The 20,252-nt window shown below is 45.3% G+C and overlaps 1 protein-coding gene across 15 annotated transcripts in view; it reads left to right on the top strand.

Annotated features, from left to right (window-relative positions):
* The window catches only part of xylb (xylulokinase homolog (H. influenzae)), a 382,042-nt gene that overhangs the window by 324,861 nt on the left and 36,929 nt on the right, over nucleotides 1-20,252 (top strand). For 5 of the 15 annotated variants that reach the window (XM_072254100.1, XM_072254103.1, XM_072254113.1 and 2 more), the window contains 2 exons: nucleotides 8,216-8,343; nucleotides 11,627-12,186. The exons of 3 other annotated variants lie outside the window; for them this stretch is intronic. In XM_072254100.1, the coding sequence (XP_072110201.1) occupies nucleotides 8,216-8,295 (80 nt within the window). In that variant the 3' untranslated portion in view covers nucleotides 8,296-8,343; nucleotides 11,627-12,186. Of the gene's footprint in view, nucleotides 1-7,689; nucleotides 7,924-8,215; nucleotides 8,344-11,626; nucleotides 12,187-12,241; nucleotides 12,270-20,252 lie in introns of those variants that run through there. 7 more of the 15 variants (XM_072254101.1, XM_072254105.1, XM_072254102.1 and 4 more) reach the window with 6 other exon arrangements.

Raw genomic sequence — 20,252 nt, forward strand, 5'->3', positions numbered from 1 at the left:
ACAGGGTCCCAGCAAGTTTAAAGTGAATTTTCTAACGGGATCCCCGTGAGATTAAAGTGATTGTGGGAATTGGGTCCTAGTGAATTTTAACTATGAGAACAGGGTCACACAGTGAGATTAAAGTGAGTGTGGAATCAGGGTCTCAGAGAGTTTTAAGTGAATGTGGGAACCAGCTGCCAGTGAGCTTAAAGTGAGTGTTGTATCGGGATCTCCGTGAATGTAAAGTAGGTGTGAGAACCGGGTCCCAGTGAGTTTAAAGTGAGCGTTGAAACTAGATCCCAGTGAATCTAAAGGGAACTTGGCTACCGTCTTCAGTGAGTATAATGTGAGTGTGGGAGATTGGATCCCAGTGAGGTTCAATTGAGTGTGGGAACCTGGTCGCAGCGAGTTTGAAGGGAGTGTGGGAGCATGATCCCAGTGATTTTAATGTGAGTGTGGGAACTGGGACTAGGTAAATTTGAAATAAATATGGAAACAGGGATTCCAGTGAGTTTACAGTGAGTGTGGGAACCAGTTCCCAGTGAGTTTAAAGTGAGTGTTGAAATGGGAACCCTGTCAGGTTAAAGTGAGTATTGGAACCTGGTCTCAGTGAGCTTAACGAGAGTGTGGAAATCCGGTCCTGCTGAGTGTCGGAACAGGGTCCCAGTGAGTTTAAAGTGAATGTTGAAACCTGTGAGTTTAATGGCTTGTGGGAACCGGCTCCAAGTGAGTTTAAGCTGTGTGTTGGAACAGTGACCGCAGTGAGTTTAAAGTATGTCGGAACAGGGTCCCAGTGAGTTTAAAAGTGACAGTGGGAACAGGGTCCCAGTGAGTTTAACTGGCGTGTGGGAACTAGTTTCCAGTGAGTGTGGGAACAGTGTCCCTGGGAGCTTAATGGTTTTGTAGGAACCGGCTCCAGGTGAGTTTAAAGTGAGTGTTAGAACAGTCGTCGCAGTGCGTCCAAAGGGATTGAGGTAACACCAGTTCCCAGTGAGTTGAAAGTGAGTGTAGGAATGGGATGCTACTGAGTTTAATGTGAGTGTGGGAACAGGGTCCCAGTGAGTTTCAAATGAGTGTGCGAACCAGTTCCCAGTGAATGTGGGACCCAGGCCCCTGTGAGCTTAATGGCTTCGTGGGAACCGGCTCCAAGTGAGTTTAAAAAGGGTGTTGAAACAGCGGTGGCAGTGTGTTTGTGTGGAAGCAGGGTCCCAGTGCCTTTGTGTGGAAACAGGGTCCCAGTGCTTTTAAGAGATTATGGGGTCAGTGGTTCCACTGAGTTTAAAGTGAGTGTTGCAACTTGGTCCATGTGCGTTTTAAGTGAATGTGGGAAGTGGGTTTCCAGGGAGTTGAAAGTGAGAGTGGAAAAGAGTTCTCTGTGAATTTAAAGTGACTGTGGGAGCAAGGATCCCACAGAGTTTAAAGGGAGTCTGGGATCCCAGTGAGTTAATGAACTGGTTACCAGTGTATTTTTTGTGATTGTGGGTAGTTCCCAGAGAGTTTAAAGTGAGTGTGGGATCCAGTTCCCAGTGAATTTACAGTGTGTGTGGGAACAGAGTGCCAGTGAGTTTAAAGTGGGATTGGGAACCAGGTCCCACTGTGTTTCAAGTGAGTGGTAACTGGGACTCTGTAAGGTTAAAGTGAGTGTGGGAACAGAGTCCCGGTGAGTTTAAAGTGAGTGTGGGAAGAGGATCCCACTGAGTTTAAAGTCACTGTGTGAACCAGTTTCCAGTGCGTTTATAGTGAGTGTGGGAGCTGGAATCCCAGTGATTGTAAAGTTAGTGAGGGAACTGGATCCCAGTAAGTTTGAAATGATTGTTGGAACGGGTTACCAATGAGTTTAAAGTGAGTGTTGGAACGGGATCGCTGTGAGTTTAAAGGAAAGTTCAGAACCACGTTCCAGTGAGTGTAAAATGAGTGTAGGAATTTGGATCCCGGTGAGTTTGTAAACCGGTTCCCGGTGTGTTTAAAGGGGGTGTGGGAATCGGTGGCAGTGAGTTTAAAGCGGTTGTGAAAAAATCGTCCCGATGAGTTTAAAGTGGGTGTGGGAGTGGGTCTGTGTGCGTCTAAAGGGAGTGTGTGAACTGGGTAAAGGGAGTGAAAGTGAGATTAACGTGAGTCTGGGAACAGGGTCCCTGTGAGTTTAAAGTAAGTGTTGGAACGGGATTCTGGTGATTTCAAAGTGAGTGTGGGAACTGGGATCGCATTCAGTTTACAGTGAGTGTGGGAACAGGGTCCCAGTTCCCACACAGTCAACAGTCAAGTTTAAAGTGACTGTTGAAATGGGGTCCCAATGAGTTTAAAGTGAGTGTTGGAACGGAATCGCAGTGGGTTTAGAGGGGGTTTGCGAACCGGTTCCCAGTGATTTTAAAGTGAGCGTGGGAAGCCGGTTGGAATGAGTTTAAAGGGAATGTGGGAACAGTGCCCCAGTGATTTTGATGAGCGTGTGAGAACTGGGACTCAGTAAGGGTAAAGCGAGTGTGGGAACTTGGATCGCAGTGACTTTGCAGTGAATGTGGGAACCAGTTCCCTGCGAGTTTAAAGTGAGTCCTGTAACGGGATCCCCGTGAGTTCAAAGTGATTGTGAGCAAATCGGTCACAGTGAGTTTTAAGTGGGTGTGGGAAGTGGGTCCCAGTGAGATTAAAGTGAGTCTGGGTGCAGGGTCCCGGTGAGTTTAAAGTAGGTGTGGGAAGCGCGTGCTGTGAATTTAAAGTGAGTGTGGAAACCTGGTGATTTTTAACGCGAGTGTGGGAACTAGGACTTGGTAAGCTTAAAGTGAGTGTGGGAACTGGGTCCCAGTGAGTGTGGGAACCAGTCCCCAGCGATTTTAACGTGAGTGTTGGAACGGGAACGCCGTGTTAGCCGACACCTGGTCCAAGTGTGGGGACAGGGTCCCAATGAGTTTAAGATGAGCATGGGATCTGTGGTCCCAGTGAGTTTAGAGTGAGTTTGGGACAGGTACCTAGTGAGTTTAAAGTGAGTGTGGGAACCGGGTCTTAGCGAGTTAAAAGTGAGTTTCTGAACAGGGTGCCAATGCGTTTAAAATGAGTGTGGGAACCAAGTTCCCGTGAGTTTAACGTGAGTGTGGGATCCAGTTCCCAGTGAATTTAAGGGGTGCGTGGATACAGAGTGCCAGTGAGTTTAAAGTGGGATTGGGAACCAGGTCCCGCTGTGTTTAAAGCGAGTGTGGGAACCTGGTCACAGTGAGATTCTCGTGAGTCTGGGTGCAGGGTCCCAGTGAATTTACAGTGTGTGTGGGAACAGAGTGCCAGTGAGTTTAAAGTGGGATTGGGAACCAGGTCCCGCTGTGTTTAAAGCGAGTGTGGGAACCTGGTCACAGTGAGATTCTCGTGAGTCTGGGTGCAGGGTCCCAGTGAATTTAAAATGTGGGTGGGAACCGCGTCACAGTGATTTTAACGTGAGTCTGGTTAACTGGGACTCAGTAAGGTTAAAGTGAGTGTGGGAACTGGATCCCAGTGAGTGTGGGGACGGGATTCCAGCGAGTTTAATGTGAGTGTTGGAATGGGAACCCCGTGATGTTAAAATGAGTGTCGGAACTTGGTCCCAGTGTGTTTAAAGAGATTGTGGGAACCGGTCCCGGAGAGCATAAATTCAATATGAGAAACCAGTACGTTTAAAGTGAGCACGGGAACAAGGACCCAGTGAGTTTAAAGTGTTGTGGGAACAGGGTCCCAATGTGTTTTTAGTGAGTTCGCGAACCTTTTCTCAGTTTGTTTACAGTAAGTGTGGGAAGCCGGTTACAGTGATTTTAAAGGGAATGTGGGACCAGTTGGTTTGAAGTGAGCGTGGAAACAAGGTCCTTTTTAGATTAAAAGTAGTGTGGGAACCGCGTTCTATTGAAGTTAAAGGAACCCAGTCCCGCTGTGTTTAAAGTGAGTGCGGGAACAGGGTGACAGGTGTTCAAAGTGATTGTGAGAAAATCAGTCCCCGTGAGTGAATGTGGGAAAAGGGTTCATTTGAGTTTACAGTGTCTGTGACAACCAGCTCCCAGTGAGTTTAAATTGAGTCTTAACAGAAACGGGATCCCCGTGAGTTTAGGAACAGGGTCCCTAATGAGTCTTAAGTGAGTGTCGGGACAGGGTCCCAATTATTTTAAAGTGAGTGTGGGAACCAGGTCCCAGTAGACGTGTGAAGCAGTTACCAGTCCGTTTATAGTGAGTGTGGGGAACTGGAATCCCAGTGATTTAAAAATGAGTGTGGGAACTGGGTCCTAGTGAGTTTAAAGTGAGTTTGCGAAACGGTTTCAGTGTGTGCAGAGAGAATTTGGAAACCCGGTCGCAGTGAGTTTGAAGGGAGTGTGGAAACAGGGTCCCAGTGAATTTAGAGTGAGTGTTGGAACGGGTTCTCAGTGAGTTAAAGTGAGTATTGGAACAGGATCGCGGTGAGTTTAACGGGAGTTCGCGAACCGGTTCTCAGTGAGTGTGGGAAACCAGTCGCAATGAATTTCAAAAACACAAGTGTCCCAGTTAGTTTATAGTGAGTGTGGAAACAGAGTACTTGTTAGTTTAAAAGTAGTGTGGAATTCCTGTGCAGTGAGTTTAAAGTGTGTGTGGGAACCAGGACCCAGTGATTTTAATGTGAGTGTGGGAACTGGGATTCAGTAAGTGTAAAGCGCGTGTGGAAGCTGGGATCCCAGTGAGTTTGGGAACAAGGACCCAGTGAGTATAAAGTGATTGTGGGAACAAAGACCCAGTGAATATAAAATGAGTGTTAGAGTTGGATTCCCGTTGAGTTTAATGTGAGTGTGAGAACAGGGTCCAGTGAGTTTAAGGTAAGTGTTCCGATGGGATCCTGGTGATTTTAGAGTGAGTGTGGGAACAGAATCCCAGTAATTTCAAAATGAGTGTTGAAACGGGTTCCCCGTTTTAAAGGGAGTTTGGAGACTGCGTCTCAGTGAGTATACAGTGAGTGTTGGGATTTGGATACCTTTAAGATTAAAGTGAGTGTGGGATCCACGTCTCAGTGAGTTTAAAGTGAGTGTGGGAACAGGGTCCGAATGGGTTTACAGTGACTGTGGGAACAGACTCCCAGTGGGTTTACAGTGAGTGTGGGAACAGGGTCCCAATGGGTTTAAAGTGAGTGTGGGAACAGGGTCCCAATAGGTTTAAAGTGAGTGTGGGAACAGGGTCCCAATGGGTTTGAAGTGAGTGTGGGAACAAGGTCCCTGTGAGTTTAAAGTGAGTGTGGGAACAGGCTCCCAATGGATTTAAAGTGAGTGTGGGAACAGGGTCCCTGTGAATTTAAAGTGAGTGTGGGAACAGGCTCCCAATGGATTTAAAGTGAGTGTGGGAACAGGGTCCCTGTGAGTTTAAAGTGAGTGTGGGAACAGGCTCCCAATTGATTTAAAGTGAGTGTGGGAACAGGGTCCCTGTGAGTTTAAAGTGAGTGTGGGAACAGGCTCCCAATGGGTTTGAAGCGAGTGTGGGAACAGGGTCCCAATGGGTTTACAGTGACTGTGGAAACCGGGTCCCAGTGAGTTTAAAGTGAGTGTGGGAGCAGCGTGATTTAACGTGATTTTTGGAACAAGGTCCGAGTAAGTTTAAATAACGTGGGGGAATCATTTCCTCGTGACTTTAAAGTGCGTGTGGGAAATGGCATACTGTTGAGTTTAAAGGGATCGTGGGAACAGTGTCCCAGAGAGTTTAAGGTGAGCGTGGGATGTGGGATCACAATGCGATTATAGTGAGTGTGGGAACGGGGGAATCCCAGCGATTTTATAGGGTGTGTGAGAAGCAGTTCTCAGTGAGTTTTGAGCGGGATCCCAGTAATTTAAAGTGAGTGTGGGAACCGGGTCCCAGTGAGTTCAAAGTGAGTGTGGGAGCTTAGTCCAAGTGAGTTAAAAATGAGTGTTTGAACCCGGTTCCGGTGAGTTTCAAGTTCAAGTTGGTGTGGGAACTCGGGTTGCAGTGAGTGAGGGAACTGAGTCCTGCTGCGTTTACAGTGAGTGTGAAAACCAGTTCCCAGTGAATATAAAGTGAGTGTGCGAACAGGGTCCCAGTGAGTTTAACGTGAGTGTGCCAGCTAGGTCCCTGTGAGTTTATAATGAGTGTGTGAACCGGCTCCTAATGAGCTTGGGGGCAGGGGCCCAGTGAGTTTAACGTGAGTGTGGGATCTTGGTCCCTGTGAGTTTAACGTGAGTGTGGGATCTTGTTCCCTGTGAGTTTATAATGAGTGTGGGAACTGGGTCCCTGTGAGTTTATAATGAGTGTGGGAACTGGGTCCCTGTGAGTTTATAATGAGTGTGGGAACTGGGTCCCGGTGAGTTTAAGATGAGTGTGGGAACCTTGCTCACAGGCAATTGAAAGGGTACAGCACGCCTCGTCAGGTGAACGAGGTGCCGAAATTCTGCATTTTCTTTGGTCATCGAATTCTCCAAGTTTTATTGGGTATTTGCATTTGCTCATTTTCTGTTTATGTTTGAAATTATATTTTTTATTATTTTTTTTCTGCTCTGCAAGTCCTGGTGGAACACCACCTCCTTACTGAGTCCTGCTTGATTCCATTAACTGTAATAAGATGAAACACTCCTGCAATTATTTTTAATGTGTTTACTGTTCCCTGCACACACCCAGTGCCAGAAGTTAAAAAATAAGATGATAAACACTGGTCTAAATTAATATTAGATGTAATGAATATAGCTGAGTGCTGTGCTCCTGGGTAAATAGTTCTTTTTCTATGTCGTGGCACAATTTGAAATACTCTGATTTCTGATAACAATTATCTATCCTCTCTATCTCAGTAACCACAAGACCATGAAACGTATGAGCAGAATTTGGCCACTTGGCCCATCGAGTCTGCTCCGCCAATCAATTAAGGCTGATTTATTATGCCTCTCAGCACTATTCTTCTGCCTTCTTCCTGCAGTATTTGATGTTCTTACTAATTAAGGACCTATCACCCCTTGCCTTAAATTTACACAGTGACTTGGCCTCCACAGCCATCTGTGGCATATGTTTCAGCATAGATTAGATGGGCCGAATAGCCTCTGTCTCTGCTGTAGTGCACTATGACTTCATTGCATCCATGAAGAAATGGAAGAATGAAGGGGGATCTTATTAAAATACTGTATATCGAATATTGAAAGGCCTAGATCGAGTGGAGGTAGAGAGGTTCTTTCTCATAGTGAAGGAGTCTAGGATCAGAGGGTACAGCCTCAGAATAGAGGGGCATGCATTTAGAACAGAGATGAGGAGGACTTTCTTTAGCCAGATGGTGGTGAATCTGTGGAATTCATTGCAACAGACGGCTGTGGGGGCCAAGTCATTGGGTATACTTAAAGCAAGGATTGATAAGTTCTTGATTACTAAGAGTGTCAAGAGGTATTGGGAAGAAGGCAGGAATATGTGGTTGAGAGGGATAATTAATCAGTCATGATGGAATAGTGCAGTAGACTCGATGGGCTGAAAGGCCTAATTCTGCTCCTATGTCTTATGACCTTATGTCCTACTCTAAGGTCATTCTAACCCTTCCTTCTCACATAGTTCACCGTTTTTCTTTCAACCATGTGCCTACCTAAATGTCTCTTAAATGTCCCTAACGTATCTGATTGTGATGAAAGCTGAGGGAATCTTCAGGTTCTCTGTCACCCTCCATCTAGGGCATATACCAGAAGTACTGCCTTCACAGAGCCCTCAACATTGTCAATAACCCCTCCTATCTGATACACAATCTCTTTATCCTCCTTACGTCAGGTAGAAGATCCACGGATAAGAACAAGGGTCGTTAGGCTGGGGAACAGTTTCTTCTTCCAGTCTTTGAGCCTTCCAAACGGCCTACTATCAGCCAATACACATTATCTTTGATGGAGCTGGTAGCATTATATTTAACTATATGTTGTATATACAATTTATGTCAATTTGTAATCAGGATATTTTATTATCTGTTAATATTATTGTGTTGATATTTTATGTGCTGTATGTGATTTATGTAGAGGTTTTGAGGATCATTCTTTCGTTTAGCTGTATACATGTGTATGGTTGAATGACAATAAAAATGAGCTTTAACTTGCCTGTCCCAGCAACCCTGGCAGGTGGTAGATTAATTAAAAATATATTAAATCTAAATTGAATATATTAGATCTTAAAACAAATAAATAAAAGTTATTGCTTTACTGTGTAATACTAAAGAAAAATGTGATGGGGCATTAATAACGTCCAATAGTTTGGAAGATCTGCCGATGGACATGCCAGATTAGAGGAGTTAATTTTTCTCACACAGGTGACTTGCACATTTACACCTGGAATGCCCTCAGACCGTCTGCTGTTCTTCAATCATTCAAGGTCACTGAGGGACTCTAAAACCACTCTTCTCCGTGACCTCTTTGCAATCCCAACATCATCCGTCAGGTGAGTCCTGATCACTCCAGAATGTAGGGCAGAACACTGGCACGATGAATGGCTGGGCACAGAGGAGTGGTAGAACACAGGGACCTGGGAATTTAGATCCATAATTCCTTGAAAGCAGCATCATAGGTAGAGAGGCATGTTGGCCTTCATAAATCGAGGCATGTTGGCCTTCATAAATCAGGGCATTCACTGGAGAATTTTGGATGTTGTGTAGAAGTTGTATAAAGTGTCGGTGAGGCCAAATTTGGAACATTGTGTGCAGTTTGGACGTCTATCCGCAGGGAAGATATCAATAAGATTGAAAGAGTACAGAGAAAATTTACAAGAATGTTGCCGGGATTTGTGGGACTGAGTTATAGGGGAACGTTGAAGAGATTCAGACTTTATTCCCTAGAGTGCAGGGGAATGAGGGGAGGATTGATAGAGGTGTTCAAAATGATGAGGGGTATAGATAGCAAGCAGCCTTTTTCCCCCGAAGTTTAGTGAAACTAGAACTCGAGGTCATATTCTAGGGGGAAAGGTGGAATATTTAAGGGGCCGGAGGGGGAACTTCTTCACTCTGAGGGTGGTGTGAGGAGGTATTTTGTTATAAATACCTCTATTCAGGAGAAAAGTTTACCACAATTTACTACACCCCTCACCATTTTGCATTAGGCTGTATTTTGTCCACAGAAGTCAAATTTCTGTTAATTTTGTGCATTTGAAGCATTAAATAAAATATTACGTTTTGTCAAAACCAATTAATTCGGAATGTATTGAAGCTGGTGTGGAGTGTTTTGCATTACAAGGATGCTATGATGTTCGTGCTGTTCAACTTCCGCTGGGCACTGTGACAGTCCCACGGCATCCCGGTCACCAAACTGTAAACCCACACATTCCACCGAACAACTCATTTCAGCTGAGAACCAGTTGTGCCAGGAAGTTTAAGCTACACAATTAACAGCCAGGCGTAAAACGACATATCGATCGGACGAGATTGCATTAATTACTGCGGCTGGAGTGCACAGGGGCATTGCTTCATCAGTCCAACCCAACTCCCCAGTGAAGCTCTTGATGCAAGTAATCTTCGCAGCCACAGTATTTATTAAACCAGTTCGCTGAAGTAAGTAGATCCAGGGAGTGGACCATTAACCACTTTACAAGAAGACTGAACCTGTTCAGTTACTTTTTTCCACCCTGTGAATGTTTAGAGGCTGGAACTCACTGTCAGGGATAGAGTAGGAGCAGATTGAAAAGGGATCTGGGTAAGTATCTGAGTCATATATCGCACAGAAACAGGCCCTTCACCCATAAGACATAGGACCAGAAGCAGGGCATTTGGCCCATTGCCTCTGCTCTGCCAATCCCTCATAACTGATTTATTATTCCTCTCAATCTCATTCTCCTGCCTTCTCCCTGTAACCTTTGACACTCTTACTAATCAAAAACCTATCAACCTCCGCTTTAAACATATCCAATGACTTGGCCACCACAGCTGTCTGTGGCAATGAATTCCACAGATTCACCACACTCTGGCCAAAGAAATTCCTCCTCATCTCTGTTCTAAATGGATGTCCTGCTATTCTGAGATTGTCCCCTCTGGTCCTAAACTCCCCCACTATAAGATGCATCCTCTGCACATTCTACTGAACTCCAGCAAGTCCACGCTCAGAGCTATCAACACTTTCATACCTGAAATCATTCACGCGAACCTTTTCTGGATCCACTCCAGTTATAGCACATCTTTTCTTAGATAAGGGGCCCATAACCATTCACAATACTTCAAATGTGGTCTGACCAATGACTTATAAAGCCCCAGCATTACATCCTTGCCTTTATATTCTAGCTTTCCAGAAATGAATGCTAACATTGCATTTGCCGCCTTTACCACCAACTCAATCTGCAAATGAACCTTTAGGGAATCTTGCACAAATACTTCCAAGTTCCTTTGCACTTCTGATTTTTGAATTTTCTCCCCATTTAGAAAACAGTCTACAACTTTATTCTTTCTACCAAAGTTCATGAACACACACTTCCCTACACTATATTCCATCTGCCACTTCTTTGCCCATTCTTTCAATCTGTCTAGTCCTCTGAAGACTCCCTGCTTCCTCAACACTGCCTGCTCCTCCACCTATCTTCATACCATCTGCAAACGTAGCCACAAAGCCATCAATCCCGTTATCCAAATCATTGACATATAATGTGAAAAGAAGCAGTCCCAACAGTGAACTCTGCGAAACACCACTAGTCACCGGCAGCCAATTCTTTTATAAAGGCCCCCTTTGTTCCTTCTCTTTGCCTCCTGCCAGTCAGCCAATCTTCTATCCATGCTAGTATCTTTCCTGTAATATTATGGGCTCTTACCTTGTTAAGCAGCCTCATAAACGGCACCTTGTCAAAGAACTTCTGACCATAAGACGTAGGAGCAGAATTAAGCCATTTGGCCCATCGAGGCTGCTCAGCCAGTCATTCATGGCTGATTTATTTTCCGTCTCAATCCCATTCTCTTGACTCCTCCCCATCACCTTTGACACCCTTACTAATCAAGAACTTACCAATCTCTGTTTTAAATACATTCATTGACTTGGCCTCACCACCCGTCACTGGTAATGAATTCTACAGATTTACCACCATCTGGTGAAATGAATTATACTTATGGTCCTATACTCCCCCACTATAGGAAACATACTCTCCACGTCCACCCTGTTTGAGCATCAGCTTAAACCACTTGGGCTTTTTATTTTGGTCATTACCTCCTTTCGCTAGAGCCAGATGGGGAAACATTGGGATCTTTCAGTTGCTGGGTCAGAGTTGCACTGTCCACGGCAGTACGTGATCACGTACTTACAGAAACTTTAGACTTCATTGATGCGGGGCTTTTGGCGAAAACCTCCCCAGGCACTTCACTGAAGGATGATTGGCCCAATCACAAAACGATCAGGATGGGACATGTGACTGGAAACTTGGTCGCAGTGGTGGAATTGAAGGAGCTTCATTGAGAGGTGAGGATGTTTAGGATGGGGTCTTGCAGATCTACTCATGCACCACAACTGGAGGGGGCTATAGAATTTGAGGATGGACAATAAGATAGAGTTAGAAAAGCCCTTGGTGTGTCAAATGAGGCAGTACAAGGAAGCCACATTGCCCATCTGCCTGTGCTAACTTATTTAAAGATAAAAGATTAAATTATTCTCCAGTGTCCATGAAAACATACAGTTAATAGAAGGCGGGAGGGGAAGATGGCGGCGTGACGCAGTGCACACGGCCTCTCCGGTGAAATGATATCGTATTTGTTAAATAGGGGGCCATGCACAATTCTGATTTGATGGAGACAGATGTAAGAAGCACGGAGGAACATCTGGAGAAATTTCTGAAATGCCCGGTTCACTGCCGCTGCTACTGTGCGATCGAGAATCTCCGAAGGGTAGGCCCCAAATCCTCGGCTTTGCCTGCTGCTGGCACCGGGGCTGGGGTCGAAGCGCTCGGCAGAGATGGTGCTCGGTGTCGGAGGGCTGGTTGGAGGCTCGAAGTTTTCGGACGACTCAGAGTTGGACTGTGGTCGGGTGCTTCCAGGATGCTGCATCAGCAAGTTTGCGGCACTGGAAGCATGGCAGGGAGAGTTTTCATCCTTCTCCTGTCTGCGTGAGATCATGGGACTTTCGAGAGACTTTGGACTTTTTTTTACGGTGCCCGTGGCCTGTTCTTCATCAAGTTATGGTATTGCTTGCACTGTTATAACTATATGTTATAATTATGTGGTTTTTGTCAGTTTTTCAGTCTTGGTCTGTCTTGTGTTTCTGTGATATCACACCGGAGGAACATTGTATAATTTCTTAATGCATGCATTACTAAATGACAATAAAAGAGGACTGCGTGTCCTCATAATCTAATCTAAATAATATGTTGTTTGTGGCAGCAACCAACACAATCTGAATATGCACTGGGGGCAGCCCACAAGTGTCACCATGCTACCGACGCCAAGAAGCCACGAGCACAGCTTACTAACCCTAACCCGTATATTTTTTTGGAATGTGGGAGGAAACTGGAGCACCCAGAGGAAACCCATGGGGTCACAGGGAGAACGATCAAGCTCCTAACAGACAGTGGAGGGAAATGAACCTCAACTGCTGATCGCTGGCACCAACCACCATGCCACTGCGCTGCCCCATAGAGATGCGGAGGTTTCCAACCAGTTCCACCATTCCAAGGATGCACGTTGTATCGAAAGGTAGGCAGAGGGTGTGTGTGTGGGGTGGCTGTCTTGGGAAAAAATGAAATCAAGCCCTTAGAAAGAAATGACATATGATCAGAAGATGTAGAATCCTCCAAAGCCTTCTCTCCCACTCCCTCCGTGCAGGCAGCAGCAAGCATCAATACATCAACTTCACCCCGCCTGTTTCAGCAAAAAGCGTCAACGCCTACCACTCACCAAGCAACAGCAAAGTACCCAAAGAGAGACCATGATCTGCATCAATAAAAGCAATTGTTTACCCCACAGTTTGACATGCCACAGGCTCTCTCTCTCTCTCTGTGACAAACAACCAAGGTAGCACCCATTTCACAGTGGAGGGGTAGACTGACAGTCACTGTTACTATATTATACTCAGCCGCACGGATTTTATTCCGAGATTCTTCATCTTGAGAATCAGCAGCAAACTCTCCCCCACAGAGCGAGAGAGAGAGAGAGTGTGACCGCTTGACTACAGAGACCTCTGTCCATACATCCGCCGCAGACAAATCCTGATGTTCCTTCTCCCTTGGCAATACCAGCCTGCAATCAGTCAGAACTATCGCCCTGTTAGCCTAACATCAGTAGTGGGGAAGATGCTAGAGTCCATTATTAATGATGAAATAGCGGCATATCTTGATAGCAGTGATAGGATTGGGCCGAGCCAGCATGGATTTACCAAGGGCAAGTCATGCTTGACTAACCTATTGGAGTTTTTCGAGGATGTAACCAGGAAGATAGACGTGGGAGATCCAGTGGATGTGGTGTACCTTGACTTTCAGAAGGGATTCGATAAGGTACCACATAGGAGATTGGTGGGTAAAATCAGAGCTCATGGCATTGGGGGGAGGATATTGACATGGATAGAAAACTGGTTGGCAGATAGAAAGCAAAGGGTAGCAGTGAATGGGTGTTTCTCGGAATGGCAGGTGGTGACTAGCGGGGTGCCACAGGGCTCGGTATTGGGACCACAGCTGTTTACGATTTACGTGAATGATTTAGAGGAAGGCATTGTGAATAACATCAGCAAGTTTGCTGATGATACTAAACTGGGTGGCAGTGTGACATGTGATGAGGATGTTAGGAGAATTCAAGGTGACTTGGATAGGCTGGGTGAGTGGGCAGAAACTTGGCAGATGGCGTTTATTGTGAATAAGTGTGAGGTTATTCACTTTGGGAGAAAGAACAGGAAGGCAGATTATTATCTGAATGGTGTGGAGTTAGGTAAGGGAGAAATACAAGGAGATCTAGGAGTACTTGTTCATCAGTCTCTGAAGGTGAATGAGCAAGTGCAGCAGGCAGTGAAGAAGGCTAATGGAATGTTGGCCTTTATTACAAAGGGAATTGAGTACAAGAGCAAGGAAATCCTTTTGCATTTGTACAGGGCCCTGGTGAGACCACATCTGGAGTATTGTGTGCAGTTTTGATCTCCAGGGTTAAGGAAGGACATCCTGGCTGTGGAGGAGGTGCAGCGTAGGTTCACTAGGTTAATTCCTGGGATGTCCGGACTGTCTTACGCAGAGAGGTTAGAGAGACTGGGCTTGTGCACGCTGGAATTAAGGTGATTGAGGGGGGATCTGATTGAGACATATAAGATTATTAAGGGATTGGACAGGATAGAGGCAGGAAATATGTTCCAGATGCTGGGAGAGTCCAGTACCAGAGGGCATGGTTTAAGAATAAGGGGTAGGTCATTTAGGACAGAGTTGAGGAGGAACTTCTTCTCCCAGAGAGTTGTGGAGGTGTGGAACGCGCTGCCTCAGAAGGCAGTGGAGGCCAATTCTCTAGATGCTTTCAAGAAGGAGCTAGATAGGTATCTTATGGATAGGGGGATCAAGGGTTATGGGGACAAGGCAGGAACCGGGTATTGATAGTAGATCAGCCATGGGCCAAATGGTCTACTTCTGCACCTATTGTCTATTGTCCACAGAGCTGCACTGGGCCACACCCCAGAGGCACCATCTTCCAAGCAGTCAGAAAATGTCGGAAAACCATCAGCCAGCAAGCTCCAGGAACAGGAACTCGTCCGCTGCAAAAACTACATAGTCTGAGTGCCGTTGCAGATCAGGACCTTAGTAGAACCCCAACCACCTAGACAAGGAGAAAAAGAGACATTAATGAAAGGAATTTAACCTGTTTCTGCAGATGAGTTTGAAGAGGCAGCCACTTCGCATCTTCTTAAATTGGTGAATTAGGATGTGGACTACAAATTACAATGGGAGATAGAAAATGCATGTCAAAAGGGCAATGTTATGATAGTCATGGGGGAGTTTAATATGCAGGTCAATTGGAAAAATCAGGTTGGTGCTGGATCCTAAGAGAGAGAATTTGTAGAATGCCTACAAGATGTTTTTAGATCAGCTTAAGGGAGCTTAAGGTAAAGGAACCCTTAGGAGACAGTGTTCATAATATGATAGACTTTACTCTGCAAGTTGAGAGGAAGAAGCTAAAGATAGATGCATTAGTATTACAGTGGAGTAAAGGGATGAGAAAGCAGCTGGGCAAAGTTGCTTGGAAGGGGACACTAGCAGGGATGACAGCAGAACAGCAATGACTCGAGTTTGAAGGAGAAATTTGGAAGACGCAGGATAGATGCATCCCACAGAAGAAGACATATTCTTAAGGCAGGATGATCCAATTGGGGCTGACAAGAAAAGTCAAGAACAACATTAAAGCAAAAGAGAGCATACTGTATAATAGAGAAAAAATTAGTGGGAGGCTAGAGGATTGGGAAGCTTTTTAAAACCTACAGAAGGCAACTAAAAAGGCCATAAGGAGAGGAAAGATGAAATATGAAGGTAAGCTAGCCAACATTAACAAAGAGGATACCAAAAGTTTTTTTTTCAGATATATAAAAAGTAAAAGAGAGGCAAGTATGGACTTTGAACTGCTGAAAACTATCATTGGAGACGTAGTAATGGGAGACAAAGAAATGGCAGACAAACTAAATAAGTATTTTGCATCTATCTTCACTGTGGAAGGCACTAGCAGTATGCCACAAGTTCAAGTGTCACGGGGTAGAACATGTAAAGTTACCACTGCTAGAGAAGATGCTTGGGAAGCTGAAAGGTCTGAAGGTGGATAACTCACCTGGAAAGATAGAATCCCAGACTTCTGAAAGAGGTGGCTGAAGAGATTGTGGAGGCATTAGTAATGATCTTTCAAGAATCACTACATTCTGGCATGGTTCTAGAAGACTGCAAAATTGCAAATGTCTCTCCACTCTTCAAGAAGGGAGAGAGGCAGAAACTAGGAAGTTTTAGGCCAGTTAGTCTGACCTCAGTGGTTGCAAAGATGCTGGAGTCAATTGTTAAGAATAAGGTCTCAGGAGACCTGGGGCCACATGATAAAATAGGCCAAAGTCAGCATGGTTTCCTTATGGTAAAATCTTGCCTAACAAATCTGTTGGAAATATTTGAGTAAGTAGCAAGCAGGATAGATAAAGGAAAATTGTTGGATGTTATGAACTTGGATTTTCAGAAGGCCTTTGACAGGGTATCACACATGAGGCTGCTTAACAAGATAAGAGCCCATGGTATTACAGGAAAGATACTACCATGGATAGAGAATTGGCTAATGGGCAGGAAGCATAAGAATGGGAATAAAGGGAGCATTTTTCTGTTGGCTCCCAGTGACTAATGGCGTTCCACTCTGGCCGATGTTGATACTGCTTCTTTTCCCATGATTTGGATGACAGAATTGATGACCTTGTAGCCAAATTTGCTAATGAGCTGAAAATAGGTGGAGGGGCAGGTAGTTTTGATGAAGTAGAGAGGCTACGGAAGGATTTAGACAGATTAGGAGAATGGGCAAAGAAATTGCTAATGGAATACAGTGCCAGGAAATGTATGGTCATGCAGTATCGTAGAAGGATCATTTTCTAAACGAGAAGAAAATTCATAAATCCGAGGTGCAAAGGGACTTGGGAGTCCTCATGCAGGATTCCCTAAAGGTTATCTTGAAGGTTGAATCAGTGGTGAGGAAGATAAATGCAATGTTAGCATTCATTTCTAGAGGACTGAAAATAAAAGCCAGGATATAATGCTGAGGCTTTGTAAGAAACTAGAGAGGCCTCACTTGAAGTATTGTAAGTAGTTTGACATAGCGGAATGGTTGAAAGGCAGGAGGCAGTGAGTAGGAATAAAAGCGGCCTTTTCTGGTTGGCTGCCAGTGACTAGTGGTGTTCCTCAGGGGTCAGTATTGGGACTGCTACTTCTCACAATGTTCATCAGTGATTTAGATAATGGAATTGATGGCTTTGTGGCAAAGTCTGCAGATGATACAAAGATAGGTGGAGGGGTAGGTAGTGCTGAGGAAGCTATGCGATTGCAGCAGGATTTAGACAGTTTGAAAGAATGGGCAAAAAAGTGGCAGATGGAATACAGTGTTGCGAAATGTATGATAATGCATTTGGTAAAAGGAACAGTAGTGCGGACTATTATCTAAATGGGCGGAAGGTTCAAACATCAGAGGTGCAGAGGGACTTAGGAATCCTCGTGCAAGATTCCCAGAAAGGTTAGTTTACAGGTTGAGTCTGTGGTAAAAAAGGCAAATGCAATGTTGGCATTTATTTCAAGGGGACTAGAATATATAAGCAAGGAGCTTATGCTGAGCCTTTATAAGACACTAGTCAGGGCTCACTTGGAGTATTGTCAACAGTTTTGGGCCCCATATCTCAGAAAGTATGTGCTGTCATTAGAGAGAGACCCGAGGAGGTTTACGAGGATGATTCCGGGGTGATCTCATTGAAACCTACTGAAAGTTGAAAGGCCTATACAGAGTGGATGTGGAGAGGATGTTTCTTATGTGGGAGAGTCTCGGATCAGAGGGTACAGAATAGAGGGACATCCATTTAGAATGGAGATGAGGAGGAATTCCTTTAGCCAGAGGATGGTGACACTGTGGTATTCATTACCACAGGTAGCTGTGGAGGCCAAGTCACTGGGTGTATTTAAGGCGGAGGTTGATGGGTTCTAGATTAGTCAGGGCATGAGAAGTTAAGGGGAGAAGGCAGGAGAATGGGGTTGAAAGAGAAAATAGATCAGCCATGGCCTAATTCTTCTCCTATCTCTTATGGTCCTATATATTCCCAACACCCATCAATGTGAGCATTTATCATAAGATAGTAAGAAACAGGAGCAGAATTAGGCCATTTGGCCCATCAAATCTCTACCTGTCAATCATGACTGCTTTCTTTTTTTCTCTCAATTCTCATCCTCCTGCATTCTCCCTATTAATCTAAATACACCTCATGACTGGTCCACCACAGCCCCCAATGGCAACGGGTTCCACAGATTCCACACCCCCATCCAGCTGAAGAAATGCCTCATCTCAGTTCCAAGGGGATATCCTTTCATTCTGAGACCGTACATGCCCTTGGATCCTAGACACTCCTACTGACGGAAGTACTTTCTCTGCGCCCACCCTTTCCACTTCCCTGATGAAGTTTACTGTTGGACGTTCAGGGAGATATGTCCCAGGTGGAAACACATACAAAATGCTGGAGGAGCTCAGTAAGTCGGGCAGCATCTGTGGAGAGGCATGAACAGCTGACATTTCAGGACCAGAAAGGGGTGTGCAATGTACAGTGAATGCTGAGGGCTTATTTCATTAATATAGTTATTGAGATGTAGCAAACCCTGGATTTAATTGGTCAAAGTCACGGGACAATTTACAATGACCAAATAACCTAGCAACTGATACATCTTTGGACTGTGGGAGGAAACTGGAGCACCCAGAGGAAACCCACGTGATCACGGGGAGGACGTACAAACTCCTTACAGGCAGCGGTGGGAATTGAACCTGGTACTGTAAAGCGATGCGCTGACCACTATGCCACTGTGCTGCCCTGACTGTATCACTGTGTCTCAGTATGTTTCAGGTTCGGATTCAGACTATTTATCACATGTACGCGGGAACGTGCAGTGAAATACACCACTTTCTATGTTAAAGAGTTCTGCTCAGGCCAGATAGATTTTTCGAGGACTGTGATGCACTGTGTGAGCTTGGGATCCTGAGGGGCTGGGGAAGCTCCCCCCACACTCCCTCCTGCGCGTCTGATGTGAACGTGAATCAAAACCAACTCCGTCATTCATTCCAATGGTGACCCGTTCACAGAACTAAATGTTCCACAGTCACTCACCAGCTGGGGCAGAGTCCTGTGTAAATCACTCAAAACTAGTTTCATTCCAGCATTTGTGTTCAGTTTTTTTTTTAACCCCCCCCCCCCACCCCCCCCACCCCGGAACAGCTGGTGCAGCGTTTAGGGAATAGAGTACGGATTCTGGCAGACACAGACTGTTCCAATGATGGAGATGCCAGAGAGATTGCAGATGCTGGCAATCTGAAGCAACACACACACAAAGTGCTGGAGGAACTCAGCAGGTCAGGCAGCATCCACGAAGGAAATAAACAGTCCACATTTCAGGCTGAGACCTTTCACCAGGACCCTGTTGTTAGTCCTAATTTTGCGTGTGCTGTTCCAATGACCCAACTTTAAATTAGACTGATCATCAGATCCTTTAAGGTCATCAGAAGCACTCAGGAACTGCGTTAAGTCATTACATTAAGATCATGCCCGTTGCGATCGTTGGTCTCGTCGCCACCTTCCCGACCGTTCTGCCAGACCCCCATTGAGCAAGCTCTTGACCCTGACTCTGTTCAGGGATCCGTCTTTCGCAGTCCACTGTGCTGGATAATACCGAGGATTCCCAGTCTTCTTGGGAGGGAGACAGGAAGGGCATGAGAAAGGATTGAATGCTTTTGTTATAAGGAATTCTAGTGGAACTACCCTTGGGGTACTGGGAGCATCTGTGCCTTCAGCTTAAGGAATGGTACTAGAGAGTTGTAACTATAGACCATAGGATATAGGAACAGATTTAAGCCATTTGGCCCATTGAGACTGCTCCACCAATCATGGCTGGTTATTTTTACTTAGACTCATTCTCACAATAACCCTTAATCCCCTTACTAATCAAGAACCTATCAATTTCTGCCTTGAATATACCCAGTGGCTTGGCTTCCACAGTCTTCCACAGGTTTACTACCCAGCAACTTTGATGTGTGTTGCTTGAATTTCCAGCATCTGCAGAATTCCTGTTGTTGGCTAAAGAAATTCCTCATCTCTTTCCCTATATTCTGAAGCCTTGCGCTCAAATCTGAGTGTCTCCCACTAAAGGAAACATTCTGTCCATGTCAACTCTATCCAGCCTTTTCAGAATCCAGTAAGTTTCTGATGTAGAATTATTGCGATGAAGCAGACCTTTAGTGAGACCAAACCTGGAGGCCAGTGTCCAGCTGCGTCTTCCTCACCTAACGGGGGATGTACTTGCCTGAGAAGGACGACTGAAACAGGGCTGGTGGAGTGTGGAGAGCTTGAGTAGATTGGGTGGACTTTGTTGAGAAGAGTGCAACTGAAATTGTTACAGGGCTCGACAGGCTAGATGCAGTGAGGATGCTTCCTTTGACTGAGGAACTTGGACCCGGGGTTTGAGAGGAAGGGGCAGGCGGCTCAGAATTAAGACGACGCCAAAGTGCCTCCACGCACGGGTTGACAAATCATTGGAACTTCTGCCCACAAGGGCTGCGTGCATTCAGACGCTGTGCTCATTCAGAACTAGATTGATATGTTTCAGGGTGTGAGGCAAGTCAAGAGATAACAGTGTTGGAGCAAGACCAGAGTGGTTCAATCTGACAGGAA

This window comes from Mobula birostris, chromosome 3 (assembly GCF_030028105.1).
Source record: "Mobula birostris isolate sMobBir1 chromosome 3, sMobBir1.hap1, whole genome shotgun sequence".
Lineage (NCBI taxonomy): Eukaryota > Metazoa > Chordata > Chondrichthyes > Myliobatiformes > Myliobatidae > Mobula > Mobula birostris.